Here is a 15,027-nt window from a genome sequence, read left to right as displayed (position 1 = left end):
AAGAACATATTTATAACTTAGTAAAGGTTTTGCAGTTTTATAGTGTTAAATTCTGTATTTTTATTTAATTGAAACAGGACTTCTATTTAATTATATTTAAATTTGAAAAAACATTACTGCTATTGTTATATCTGTAGCTTGGGGCATTGTAGAAAAATATATTATTTATGGATTTTTAAAATATTAACAGCTTAACTTGTATCCACAATAAGGTCAATCTAAGCTAGTTCAGTATATTTTTATGTCACTCAAATTAAAACTTGTTGTGGAATAGAGGATAAGACGCCCGGTGCATTCGTGTCGAGCGATGCAACGGTATTCAGAACCCGCAGGGAAGTACCGATTTTACTAACGAAATACATACATAACAAATGTTTAAGCAATAAAATTATGTAATAAAAATTAAACCCGCAAAATTATAATTTGCCTTATTACTGGTGGTAGAACGTCTTGTGAGTCCACATGGGTAGGTATCAACATTCTGCCTATTCCTGCCGTGAAGCAGAATGCATTTCGATTTGAAGAGTGGGGCAGCTGTTGTACTGTACTGAGACCTTAGAACTCATATCGCAATGTGGGTGGTGCTATTTATGTTATAGATATCTATGAGCTCCGATAACCACTTCACACCAGGTGGGCAGTGAGATCGTCCATCTAATAAAAAATAAAAAAAACAAGAGCTGACACACAAAAAGATACAAACCAGTGGTTTGTTGTCTAGTAAAACTAAACATCTTATTAATTTTTAATGTACAGGATGGCATCTGTTATGCCGAAAATTATAAATACTATATATATTCAAGGTATAAATTAAGCAATAGATAGTAATTCACTTCAATACAACTCACATTCTAATCGAGAAGCATAAATATATTTTGCTTAAGGTTTCGCTAAGATATTCAACAGCAGATGTTTTTAAATTACGTATTTTACTATTTTTTACAATTATTATTTAATTTATGTTAACTAGTATGTTTATTATTTTATTTACTATGTAGTATATTTTATTACAGCTTTGTCATCTATGACTTTTCAATTTTACAATGGCTAAATTAGCCAAAATTACAATCATGTATGTTAAAAGTTTTGTAAAATATAATAATCACATTATTTATTTTTATGTGTAATATTCTACTTTATACAGGCTAAAAACGTGTTAAGATACATAAAATCAAACAAATTTTATTTGAATTAACATAATTTAAAACCTTTTTTTTTTACCTAGACACATTTTGAAATTAAATAAGTTGAAAGTTGTTCAAGGTCTTCGAAACGAAACATTTAGGGACTATAGGAGAATATTAAGAACAGTTAAAACAAAACGTAAACACCTGTGATTCATTTGTGTGTGTACTGTAAGCTGAGGATAAAAACAATACTTATGTCATAATGAGATCATTGATTTTTAGTTTAACTGTTCCTCCATTCAAGAATTTACTATATAGTTTTAATGGTTAAAGACTAGAAGTCCTTGAAATGTAGTTGAGATTAGTGATGATCTTTCAATTCGTGCTCTAACAAGATTACAAAATATGGTGAACGTTAAAATCACTATATACTCACTTTTTCCCATGGTGTTGGATTTATACTTGACAAACAGCGAGCTAAATGTTGCACAGTTTGAGTGAAAAACTCGTGTTCGTCCATGATTATGGTTATTTAATTTAATTAATAATCATTTTCTAAATATTTAGAAATACGTCCATCGAACACGGATCAGCCGATCAACTAGTGTTGGGCACGGAGCTTGACATAACTTATCGAAGTGTTAATGATGCTATCGATTGAGAAAAACAGATTTTAAATTTTATTGCAAGTTAATAAAAGTAGAATAGACATAGATATTATAGAATAAATATTACATTATTTTTGTCTATTATATGTCAAAAAAGGTAAATATCTTAAATACACATTAACAGGATCTTTTCATACCACGAAACTATAATTTTTGATAGTACATCTTGCTGAAAAATACTATCACTGAGAACATAACCGATGTTGCTACTGGCTAAATCGCTGGGTCTTAAAATTTAAAAAGATACTTTAACTAATTTGCCTCGTTTTCCAGGAGGTGTTATATAAAACCTATTACATTCTTAAGTTCTAGTAATTTTCGTGTCTGAACATTTCAAACCTGAAGTGAAAAAGCTTACCTTGAAATATGTGCTTATTAAAATTAGTGAATAATTATGGTAATCATTACTTGAACCGAATTTAATTACGTGTAACATGTGCAATACGAAATCTCAGTTTGGACATAAAAATCATTATGCCATTCAGAAATCCCAGCATCAATAATGAAACGAAAACATTAAAGGATTTGAGTATATGCCCAGACTGAATCACAATAGTTTTCATAGGATCAAATTTTAAATGTCAGTTCTTTTGTGCTTTTTATTAATATAAATTGGTTTATTTTATCAAACTGAATCTAGTGGGCTTTGAAATCTTGATCCGATTTGAATGGAATGGCAAAAAATATAAAATATATGTGTGCAGTTTACGCACAATAGAATTGGAACATTCAGGAGCATTCTCTTTTTCTCATAGGCTCAACTTCTAGATGTATATGTTTGTCTACTAATCTAATGTAATGCAGCTACTGGAGCTCAAAATATCAAAACGTGGAAATATTCTACCTGAGCCTCGAGATAAACGTTTCTATTCTTTAACGGTTGTCTCACGCTTCAAACTGGAATACATGTTTGCATGCGGTGTTTCGTAGCAGGAATAGGTAGGATGGTCTTATCTACCCGGGCTTATAATACATCCACCAGTAAATGCTGCTTAATGACCGCACAACGTTGGTGTAATACTCGTAAATTGCCACTTCCCGTGAGATTAGAGAATGAGGAAGTGCTATACTAGATCTAAGGCGAAGTCAAAGTGTCATTTCCAGTTTATCGATATTTCTTAATCAAAACGGAGTTAAAACGTTTTGAATTCAAAAATTGCACATATCGATGAATAATCGCGTTTATGGCTCGCCCCTAATGTCAAACGTGTCTTCGACTGGACCAAGTGACACTGACACAATAAATTGCAAAGATAACACAAAAAACATTCCATGTAAGATTAATAGCCAAGCTTTCTTCCTAAGCATTAAAATTTTGTGTAAGGATCTATTTACAATAGCATCTCTAAATATACGAAAATACATTTTGTTACCAATTTAACCCCTCGAACGAGGTCTATATTCTGAAGGAATGATTTCCAGTCAATTTACCATTAGATGGTTTTCTTTTTTAGTAGGTACCAAGTATAATTTAAGTATAAAGACATTTTTATTTAACGCTGGGAGCACTATGTACACTGGTTGACTGGACACGGACTAACGTACGTTTTTGTTGTTTTTGCTTTTTTTTTTCTTTGTCGCAAAATTACGCGTAGCCTAACATGATTTCTACGTCGAGAAAAAAGTAACGATACCTAATTGGTCTTTTAGAAAACATTTCCTGAAAGCTCTTCTCTGGTAAGCGATAGGTAATCTCTAATGTGGAACCTACATATGTTTTCGAATTTCAAGAGTTTTCATAAGTTTGACAGTATTAAAACCTTTTACTGTCTCCTTAGACCACGTACCGGTAAGCGCAATGATTTGCGGCGATATGCAGGGAAAGATTGAATGCGGAAGGCGGAGGATCGTTCATTGTGGCGGACTATGGGAGAGGTCTACAGCCAACAGTGGAGAGATGCAGGCTGATGATGATGATGAACTATCTCCTTTCGTCGTTAGCAGTAGTGAAGGTCATTGTTTGTATTTAAATAAATTAATTTATTTAATAAAATATAACGATTAAGGGTAGGAAGGAAATTAGAAAAATCAATGAAAATTTTTAGGTATGTACTAATTTAATAATGTTAGAGTGGCAGCTAGATTGGATACAAATTTAAATCGAATTTATTAATACTTATAATTGGCACTGTAATTTGTTTCGTCACCAGCTGCAGAAATAGCGGTACCAGCTTCGTAGTTTCCGAGCGACGCGAGACCGTTAGCCTGAAAAATATCATGTTCTTAAAAAAAAAGTTTTGTGATGCGTCTATTTCTTATAGGTATCTTGAGGTGGCCAAGAAAATAAATAAATGCGTTTACTTCTTCAAATACTCATTATATTATTTTTTTAATTAATTTACAAATGAGTTGACTATTATCAAAGCCGGCAATGTGACTTTTGAACAATTATTGGTAAATCAGAAAAACGAATTATTGACTTTGTATTCCATTGGCAGTCACAAAACTCTTCTGAACGACATCTTAGATAAATAACAGGTTAAGTATTAACCTTTATTTAATGCAGGTTTTGAACCGTATTCTTTGAAGGAGACGATTTTATTCAAATAAATCTGTATTGACATATCAATAACATTTTTTTGTCCAAATGCACAGATTGCCACCTTTGATAATAGACGACTCAAATATAGAATTGAAATGCGCGTCCATCTCTTTTCTTCGTGTTATAATTTTTAAATTTTGACGATTGGTGCCACTATTGCGTTTCCTGTTTTGTGATTGGTTCGTGCGATATGACGTCATCGTTGGCCAATCACAGCCATCAATGTATGTCGCGACGTTGATTCGTTATCATTAAAATTTGTTTACTTCTCTAGCTATTTACTAAGCTGTATTTTTCTGCTTCAGTTTATAGCTTGTTTAGAATCGAATTTTTATTAATTACTAGGGTTGCCACGCAGAATCAAACATATGAAATTTTATTTATTTATAAAAATTGTAGACTGTACCTTTAATAATAATATCGAACAGTTGCTGCCTTGTGAGTGTGAGTGAAAGAAAAACAAAACCAACAACCATTCAAACGAATGAATAATGCATATATTTTATTTAATTATTATTGTTTATTTCTCACCTTGGTCCGTTTCAGTAATTCCTTTTGCGCCTTCACAAGATTTTCATCTTTACCTGCCCACGTCTGCCAGACAGATGCTTGTAGAGCTCTGCCATAACTAAACGTAAGGATCCATGGCTTTTTACCTTGAACCTTGTTAATTTCATTTAAATTCAAAGTCGCTTCCTCTTCTGTTTGACCACCGGAAAGAAAAGCTATACCTGGAAATAAAATGTGTATATTAAAAATTAGCTGCCCGCTCCGGCTCCGCTCGGGTCTTTAACAAAAATTTCAACGATATTTGACGTTGTTTTATTTTTTTAAATAAAAGAACACTTATTGTGGCATAACTATAATAGTTAGACATATACTGTCGTAACACTTTTTGTAAATAATAATGTGTTTTACAAAGTCGTAGTACATTATTTTATTCTATCATCAATAGTCTTTGCAGGGCATGCGACGTAAAGAATATTTTAGGAAATTTTTTTACACCTTCGATTACATTATTGGAGTTTTAGTAAGGATCCCTAATTTTTCCAAAAAATATTATAGCCTATGTCACTCGGGAATAGTGTAGCTTCGAAACTGTGAAAGAATTTTTCAAATCGGTTCAGTAGTTTCGGAGCCTATTCAATGCAAACAAACAAACAAACAAATCTTTCTTATTTATAATTTTAAGTATAGATTAGTATAGATGACTCAATAGTGTAGCTGCAGTTTCGGTTAATGACCCGCAATGGTAAATACCTGGTACGGCAGCTGGCACTCCCCTCAATAGGGCTGTTCTAGTTGCAATAGCGATTTCTTTAGGCGTACTTTTCTTAGTACATCCCTGTCCAGGCGTTACCTTTAAAATGGTTTGATACATTTTAAAATGCAGTAGATTAATCAGCAATCGTGATAGTTCGTTTATAATAATCAAAAGATCGATTCCTAACAATCTTACTTCTTAATAACTACGAGTAACCTCAACTTCTTTTAAAAAAAAAAACTTTATATCCTACTTTTCTTCTACCCTTCTACCCTACTTTTTCAACTTATTGTTGGAGACAAGTTGAAAAAGTGTCCACCTATAAATAGCAAGCTTTTGTCGGAAGACTCGCCGAATTGGCGCTGTTTTGAAAAACTTTCCATTTGCTACAATGGCGCTACCTTAACCATTTGTCCTTTCAGCGGACACTTTTTAATACACAGACACTTCTACGTATTTAATACACAGAAAATATTTTGTCTTCATGTCTCTTGTATCAAAAGTGAAAGGATTACGGTTTTCTTAATGTCTTACCTATTTGACTACTTAGCAATATCAGCGGTTTATATGTAACGACAATTTTTTTTTATTGCTTTGGTAAGGGGACGAGCTCATAGCCCACCTGGTGTTAAGTGGTTACTAGAGCCCATAGACATTTACGACGTAAATGCGCCACCCATCTTGAGATTTAAGTTCTAAGGTCTCAGTATAGTTACAACGGCTGCCCCCCTTCAAACCGAAACGCATTATTGCTTCACGGCAGAAATAGGCGGGATGGTGGTACCTACCCTTGCGGACTCACAAGAGGTCCTACCGCCAGTAACAAGAGGTCCTACCACCAGTAAAAGGGGAAAATCTTCCACCGAACGGCTGTTTTAGCTTAATCCGAGTGTCTGTATATAGTTGTTCGAGACTTGTATATATGCAAGATTAACTTGAAATAGTCGTTAGGGTGATACTATTTTCTATTTCATTATTGCTGCCGCCACAGCATTTTACTGTAGACCGACAATCAAAACATTCAATATTTTGCTGATTTACTATACTTTAGCGTGGACTGTCACGAAAAGATAAAGAGTCAGCACCTACCGAACTATCGAGTGTTAAATGTGGCAATTTGAAATTCATAGAACTATATCCACCCATAACACACTGTGGAGTTAAGTCACATGTGGTCGCGATCCTCAGCAGTGAAGAAACAATGAAGAAGAGAGAGAAGTATATCTACCATATTAGGCTTAAGCAGCGTTCCCTCTAGAAACACATGGTGGTCATTCAATGCCTTGTAGACGGCCGCTAGTACTACTTCAGTCACTTTTTGGGCTCTCTCTATATCGTGGTCACCTTAAAGATTTTCAAAAATAAGTTTAAGATGCCAATTCATTAGGACATTTTAAGCCATGCGCTCAACGTACCATCTAACAGAACGTCGGGTTCCACAATCGGCACCAAGCCTTCGCTTTGGCATATAGACGCATACCGTGCCAGGATTGTGGCTGTATCGTTGATAGCCCGAACGGAGGGCGTGTTCAGTCCTATTTTGACCGGACAACGCCATTTTGCAAATCGGCATCCCTGCTTTTTGTACGCCGCGCAACGTTTACCTAAATCATCTAAGCCTGTAAGTAAATTATAGTATAGGTATTATGGCAAGGCAACGACAAACGCAGGCTTCATTTATTTCATCGAAAATGGTTTCTAAACTTCGAATATTAGTGGTACAAGACTGAACATAGATTATAAATTATTAGCCCTATTTTTGGGCTCGGCAAGCAAGCAGCTATTATTACATACAAAAAATAATTAGAAGGCAGTTAGTTAGTATTATTCATAATAAACCTTGAGTAGTCATTTCATCTTCGGAAAGGAACAACGCCGTGACATCCTTATCTACTTTAATTCCAGGTATGATATTTAGCTTATTTAAGAGCTCTATAAACGGTGTACCGTCATCAGTTTTTTGATAAACGGTCTCATCGTAAAGAATTACAGCAGAAATATGTTCAGCTAAATCCTGGAAACAAGAAAATTTGCTTGAATTTATAATTAGATTTTATAGTTTTCAAAGTTTAATCGGCTAGGTATCTTATATTGGTAAAGAACACATAAACTTCTGTACCACCAAAGATCAACTTAATAATAAAATTATCGTCGTTATAAGAAAACTACCGAATTTAAATATTTTTTTAGGACTAGATAATTAACGCACGGGGGTTGTGAACAGCAACTCTCTGTATCTTCGCCTATTATTTTCAGTGTTCTCCAAACCGACATTCTTCAGTAGCTTTCCAATGCCCTCTGTAACGATAATATTGAATTTGATAATACTACGATTGATAATACTACGATTACAAATATGAGGACAGATCTTTGAGAAACATAACCTAAAAACAGTTTAATTGAAACTTCGATACTCATGTCTCCACTTTGTCAGCACTTAACAACAGGTTGGAACGGAACTCTTTTCGGGGTCACGGTAATTCGTGTTCCAAAAGCAAGATTTTACGTATAGTAATCGGCAAACTTCTTGAGCAAATGACCTTGACTGCGCAGAACCGAATTTTAGATCACTTTGGTGGTGAGGGTGAGGCGCGACGGCAGGGAAAATCGTATCGAGCGCGTTATTGGTAGATCAGTCGAACCTTGCGTCCCGCACTGCGCCCTCATTCCGCTTGCTCCCAAAAGTACGCTTACGTACAGTGGAAAGTCTATCGTTATTAATCGTTAAATTATTTGTTATAATTGCTTGTGGACTTTGTTGCCATTGCTATTTGTTGAGTGTTTGTTGATTTTTTATAAAACGTACACTATGCCGTGACAAACTGGTGTAGTACTTAAAAGAAAGGGTAGAAAATTTGTGTACGACGTATATTGCTTCATTATAAAACAGGGGAAGAATGATATGGAAAAATTAAAACAGACTTCGGAAGCAACAAAAACATCAGTGAGTACTGTTAGGTGCATTATTAACGAAGCTAAAGGCTCTGGCTTGCTCGCCGTGTTTCGGACTCCGGGTAAGAAAAGATCAGGGAAGAAGAAAGTTACCGGAATGGATAGTTTCGTTCAATCTGTAATAAAAAGATGTAATCATAATAACTACATAACAAGCGGCGAAACTTCGTACCGTAGAAAGGCTTCGAAAAATTTAAAGAAGATATAAATTTTAATGGCTCGGAATGAACCTTACGACGAATTATGAAAGAGCTAGGCTTTAGATGGAAAAAAAGAACAGAAAATAATCGGAAGCTGGTAAATGAAAAAAGTAACATTCGATTACTACGAATCGAATATCTTCAAAAAATAATTAATTATAGACAAAAAAGAAGACCGAATCGACCGAGTTGTAAACTACGCCGATGAGCCCTATGTCGACTCATCACGATGATAGCGACTCGGGTGATGAAAACAGTGATGATGACGATGGTCAAGATTATGATAACGAAAAAAAAATTACAAATACCAGCTTCGCTTTAACTGAACCAAGACCTGGCAACAGCTCTAGTTTTGACTTAATAGAAGGAATATCTATTTTACCCCAAGATTAAATTATTACAATTATTAACCTATATGTTTTGTTGATGTTCTAATAAATATATAAATAAATACATATGTTGATTTTAATAATTTAATAGCATTATGACGCAGAGTAAGTAATGTTTTTGCACGTGAGTGTACCATGCGCAAACTTACTCACTACGTCAACAAATGCTCAAGAAGTTTGCCGGTTATTATAAAAACAAGTAGTTTTAATTAAATATATAGATATAGGAAAAACCTTTTAATGTTCGGTTGATTAATACAAAGTGAAAATATTAAACAATGTATTCAAATTAATCGCAATGAGAAAGATATTATTTGAATATTAATTCTATTCACCGTTAGTTTCATCAACAGCAAGGATGCCTTTGCCTGAAGCTAATATAGCTTCGGCTGTCTTTTTCAACTCCTCTTGCAGTTGAACGTCTAATCGTGAGAAGTAAGTTGTCATACTGAAAATAAACGTAAAAATATACTCTTTGCTGAAAATAAAATTAAGACAACAATATGATCACTTAAACATTTTATAAACGGATCCTCAGGGTGGCGGCGACAATTGAGACAATTTACTTCCACACGAAATAATATATTCTCTTTAGTACACGTTACGGTGGGTAGAATACGAATGCAACAGAGATATGCTAACCGTCGGTATTTATACAATCATCTTGACCTATTTTAATACAAACTGAGTAGGTAATATTAAACATTGTTCATCTTAATTATTCTGCTGATTATTTACGTACAATTATTATTTAATAATATCGAATTATGTAACAAATAACATTAAGACTTATTGCGCCGGAAGCTGTCAAGCGGAAGGCGCCAATAAAATATAAGTATAAAGAAATATGAATGAACTATTTACTTGATTATGAAATTACTAATTATATTACAAGAATAATAAGTTCTATATATTTCCTAAGTTCGTAAATAATTTATTATGTGAGGCCGGAAGTGTTGCTCGATAACATTCGGCCATCCTGTATATCCCGTGTCCCACGGCGATCAGCGCTGCTATTGGCGCCTGGTTTGTCGCTGGTGTATGGCACCTGAAATTGACATGTTTAAGCAGTAATTATATCTTGTATTATCTAATTCATACGACACACCTTTTATTTATCATAGATCACACACACCTTTTATTTATCATAGATCACACACACCTTTTATTTGTTGTACATCACACACACCTTTTATTTGTTGTACATCACACACACCTTTTATTTGTTGTACATCACACACACCTTTTATTTGTTGTACATCACACACACCTTTTATTTGTTGTACATCACACACACCTTTTATTTGTTGTACATCACACACACCTTTTATTTGTTGTACATCACACACACCTTTTATTTGTTGTACATCACACACACCTTTTATTTGTTGTACATCACACAGATTTTATTTGTACAGCTTTTATTTGTTGTACATCACACAGATTTTATTTGTACAGCTTTTATTTGTTGTACATCACACAGATTTTATTTGTACAGCTTTTATTTGTTGTACATCACACAGATTTTATTTGTACAGCTTTTATTTGTTGTACATCACACAGATTTTATTTGTACAGCTTTTATTTGTTGTATATCACACAGCTTTTATTTGTTGTATATCACACAGCTTTTATTTGTTGTATATCACACAGCTTTTGTTTGTTGTATATCACACAGCTTTTGTTTGTTGTATATCACACAGCTTTTATTTGTTGTATATCACACAGCTTTTATTTGTTGTATATCACACAGCTTTTATTTGTTGTATATCACACAGCTTTTATTTGTTGTATATCACACAGCTTTTATTTGTTGTATATCACACAGCTTTTATTTGTTGTATATCACACAGCTTTTATTTGTTGTATATCACACAGCTTTTATTTGTTGTATATCACACAGCTTTTATTTGTTGTATATCACACAGCTTTTATTTGTTGTATATCACACAGCTTTTATTTGTTGTATATCACACAGCTTTTATTTGTTGTATATAACACAGCTTTTATTTGTTGTATATAACACAGCTTTTATTTGTTGTATATAACACAGCTTTTATTTGTTGTACATCACACAGCTTTTATTTTTTGTACATCACACAGCTTTTATTTTTTGTATATAACAGCTTTTATTTTTTGTATATAACACAGCTTTTATATTTGTACATCACACAGCTTTTATTGTTAACTGATGCAGCCTCTATCCTGAAATAGTTTGATTTTGTTTTATCAGTTACTTGCAATTCTGAGTCAGTAGATTGGTCAAGTATCATAACGTTCATACTACTTTGTAGACTCATTTTTATTAGCAATAATTTCCACGCGTGCTTATTAATCAATTATGTTTCCATTCAATGATTTTGTCTCAGATATTAATTATTTTTAAAAAGCAATCTTTCGACCTTACAAGTCCACCCAAAAAAGTACATAGGACATACAGCCCAGCTCAAAATATACAGAATTCATAAGAAATGTTTCATTAGTGTTAATATTGAGGTAAACTTGTACCAAAGCAGCACTTTACTGTGATATTATACAGCTGTGTCCTAAATACATCGGACAAGTCTGTCTGTAATTTTATTTCACTAAGAGTACTATTAAAAGTTTCACTACTACCCACGAATTTAACAGAATTTTGTGATATTGATATTAATCATTGATTCTCCGATTATTAAATCTATATCAGCGATGTCGTAATTCGTTATTTCCACAAAGCCACAATAATGTTGTCTATATGAACATTCACGGGGATGTTCCTAAAGAGGTCGACGAGTATGAGCCTCCAAAACCTCTCATTGTAACCACGGAAGACAATCTTTAATTTTTTAACTTATCAGCATATGCCACACAGAATATTTAATTTGCTGCCCATGTCTATGTATGCAATGAGACTAGAGCCATTAATTAACACTATTTTTTTTGCAAATCTATGCATACGCTGTATGTTGTAAATAAGATATTACTCACTTTTGGGTGTGAAGAGCTGGCCGCATACCATCAGCTGACCGACGTGTGTCCCGGGCGATGGCACACCTCGCAGCGCGGCTCCTTGCAGTTCTTTGTTTCATGACCTTCTCTTCGGCAGGCGTAACATTTCTTTGGTTGAAAGTCGGTCCCTCTTGCAACTGGAGCAACAGCACCTTCTCTTCTCCATGTGGTAGCCATTCGCGGATGTGTAGTATAGTTGCGGTGGTGTATCGCACAATCCCTAGCCGACCCACGAAGACATATCTGCATGATGAACTGGCAGTCTTTGTTGTCCCATCCATATACGTGATCCAACTGGTCGATCTTGTGCAGCCATCCCTTGACGTTGCTAGATTTTTCATCCGGCCGGAACGTTGGAATAACCTCCGCATCGGTTTGGGTGACACGTCGCATTTTATATCGCCTGTGTTTCTCAGCGGTCTCAAATCCGTCAATGCATGGGCCTGGCATAATCCCACTTCTGAAGTATAAACGGATCCTCAGGGTGGCGGCGACAATTGAGACAATTTACTTCCACACGAAATAATATATTCTCTTTAGTACACGTTACGGTGGGTAGAATACGAATGCAACAGAGATATGCTAACCGTCGGTATTTATACAATCATCTTGACCTATTTTAATACAAACTGAGTAGGTAATATTAAACATTGTTCATCTTAATTATTCGGCTGATTATTTACGTACAATTATTATTTAATAATATCGAATTATGTAACAAATAACATTAAGACTTATTGCGCCGGAAGCTGTCAAGCGGAAGGCGCCAATAAAATATTATAAGTATAAAGAAATATGAATGAACTATTTACTTGATTATGAAATTACTAATTATATTACAAGAATAATAAGTTCTATATATTTCCTAAGTTCGTAAATAATTTATTATGTGAGGCCGGAAGTGTTGCTCGATAACAATTTATATTAGATCTATTCATGATAAAGTCCTTTTTTTCTTTTTCTTTTTATACCTAAGCTGATAGCCTTGAGTTATGTCAACGTAACCGGGCGAGTAGGTGAGCTCACGGGGCTCAAACTTGACACAAAGTTCGTTGAAATATCCGAAAGTTGAAATAGAATTTTTAATTTTAAAGTACATAATAATATACAAATAAGATTAGTAGATCCAAACATAATATTGAAGAGTAAAGTCTACGTAATACGAGTTGTTATTTACCTTGTTTTCTTTTGTATTTGCAGCGTTTTTTTTAGATAGAACTTATAAGTACTACACAATAGACAGGCCACACGAAAATCAACGATATAATGAGAATTTACACTAAAACGTAATGACTTAGATAAGAATGTTATCAACTATTTGATACCCTTGTGGAGTGATTCTGAAATTTTAATGGTACAACAGATAGATTGTATATTTTTGTGGTAGCCCACGGTAATAGAACTGATAAAACATTACCATTAACGTAATGTTTACGATTATTTTGAGACATGAATGGGTATTTTTAGTAATAAGACTGGTGGTATCGCATTTTTCATCAATCATGATTACACTGTCCATAGTTTCTATGTTTTAAGCATCTAAATCTAGAAGCTATGATTATAATTATTTATCCCTTAACATTAGTGTAAGCTGGAACGAGTCTCTAGTTACTTATCGCAGTGCTTAAGCTTGTATAAATTTTCATTGTTAAAAGAACAAAAAAATGGTTATATTAATAATTTAAATCCAAGTTTCTTGTCAATAATTCCTAACTAGGTACCTATCAACGAATGTAATAACTAAGATCACTTAATTACCCACACCTTTTTTGGTTTTCTCTCTGTGGTTCTGGTTATTAAGATCAAATTGAATTATCTATATCGTAGTGATTACTTGCTCAGTGGAATTACGTATCTTTAAGTTTTGATATTAATTATTAATTAATCGCTAGGTAAATTAACCGAATGATATCTATATATTAATACGTGAAGCAAAAACTTTGTAGGTACCCCTTTTTACGAAAATTGCGCGGACGGAGGAGTATGTTTCCCACACTTATAAACAATGTAGAGAAGAAGTGCAGAATGCTAATTTTTTTTTTAATTATGCATTAATAATACATATTTAAATCAATAAAAAAATCATTACACACACTACCGTGTATTTGACAATTACATATACTCTTTGTTTATTGTCAAACTTTTGTTATTGCATAAAATCCCACTTCGATAAAGCGGCACAACACAAGAACCTTCTCATCGTGGCCGCCGGTAACTACATTCCTGCGGACAGAATGGAAAGCAGTCGACGTCGCCCCAAACACGTCATTTCGGATCCTCCCAATCCACTAACGGTGCTTTTAGGTAGGTACCTCAAGCACCGGTCATCGTTCTCGTCGAACCCGAGGCGATTTAAATTGCCACCACACTAGGTGGAACTGCCATCGCACGAATGTGAACGGTAGGCGTCTCGACGCGTTCATAGACGACCTCACATTCGAGATATTCAACCCCCCGACCCCCACGTGCTATCCGTACAACGCCGCGCGTCGTCCGAGCACAATAGATCTGGCACTGCTGAGGAACGTAACTCTGCGCTTGCGCTCCATCGAGGCAATGTCAGAACTCGACTCAGACCACCGACCTGTCGTCATGCAGCTCGGTCGCCCACTCAACCGCGAACCAGATACGAGGACCATGGTGGATTGGAAGAAGCTGGGCACGTGCTTAGCCGACACCGCTCCACCAATCCTCCCTTGCGGCCCGGATTCAACTCCATCCCCCGAGGACACCGTCGAATCCATAAATATCTTCACTGATCACGTCTCGACGGCGATCACAAGATCTTCAAAGCAAGTTGATGTGGAGGACTGCTTCCACCGCATCAGACTTTCCCCCGATCTTAGGGACCTCGTTAGAGTTAGGAACGCGGCAATCCGGGCCTACGATCGATATCC

General features: G+C 34.7%; 3 protein-coding genes across 9 annotated transcripts in view; 1 reads left to right on the top strand and 2 right to left on the bottom strand.

Annotated features, from left to right (window-relative positions):
• The window catches only part of LOC101741396 (phosphatidylinositol 4-kinase alpha), a 58,568-nt gene extending 56,806 nt beyond the window's left edge, over positions 1–1,762 (bottom strand). Inside the window, exon 1 of the mRNA XM_038016295.2 lies at positions 1,564–1,762. Within this exon, the coding sequence (XP_037872223.1) occupies positions 1,564–1,647 (84 nt within the window). The 5' untranslated portion in view covers positions 1,648–1,762. The remainder of the gene's footprint in view (positions 1–1,563) is intronic.
• LOC778467 (fructose 1,6-bisphosphate aldolase) overlaps positions 1–15,027 on the top strand; it is a 96,391-nt gene that overhangs the window by 44,611 nt on the left and 36,753 nt on the right. The window lies entirely within an intron of this gene.
• LOC101743550 (fructose-bisphosphate aldolase) overlaps positions 3,834–15,027 on the bottom strand; it is a 230,034-nt gene continuing 218,840 nt past the window's right edge. For 5 of the 7 annotated variants that reach the window (XM_062672963.1, XM_012692721.4, XM_012692720.4 and 2 more), the window contains exons 2-9: positions 9,478–9,590; positions 7,811–7,899; positions 7,441–7,615; positions 7,017–7,220; positions 6,830–6,945; positions 5,598–5,697; positions 4,869–5,068; positions 3,834–4,000 (exon numbers count right to left, since the gene is read on the bottom strand). In XM_062672963.1, the coding sequence (XP_062528947.1) occupies positions 3,905–4,000; positions 4,869–5,068; positions 5,598–5,697; positions 6,830–6,945; positions 7,017–7,220; positions 7,441–7,615; positions 7,811–7,899; positions 9,478–9,590 (1,093 nt within the window). In that variant the 3' untranslated portion in view covers positions 3,834–3,904. Of the gene's footprint in view, positions 4,001–4,868; positions 5,069–5,597; positions 5,698–6,829; positions 6,946–7,016; positions 7,221–7,440; positions 7,616–7,810; positions 7,900–9,477; positions 9,591–12,109; positions 13,737–15,027 lie in introns of those variants that run through there. The other 2 variants (XM_038016296.2, XM_004928877.5) reach the window with 2 other exon arrangements.

Source organism: Bombyx mori, chromosome 16 (assembly GCF_030269925.1).
Source record: "Bombyx mori chromosome 16, ASM3026992v2".
NCBI classification, from domain to species: domain Eukaryota; kingdom Metazoa; phylum Arthropoda; class Insecta; order Lepidoptera; family Bombycidae; genus Bombyx; species Bombyx mori.
This window is presented reverse-complemented; position numbering and strand designations above follow the sequence as displayed.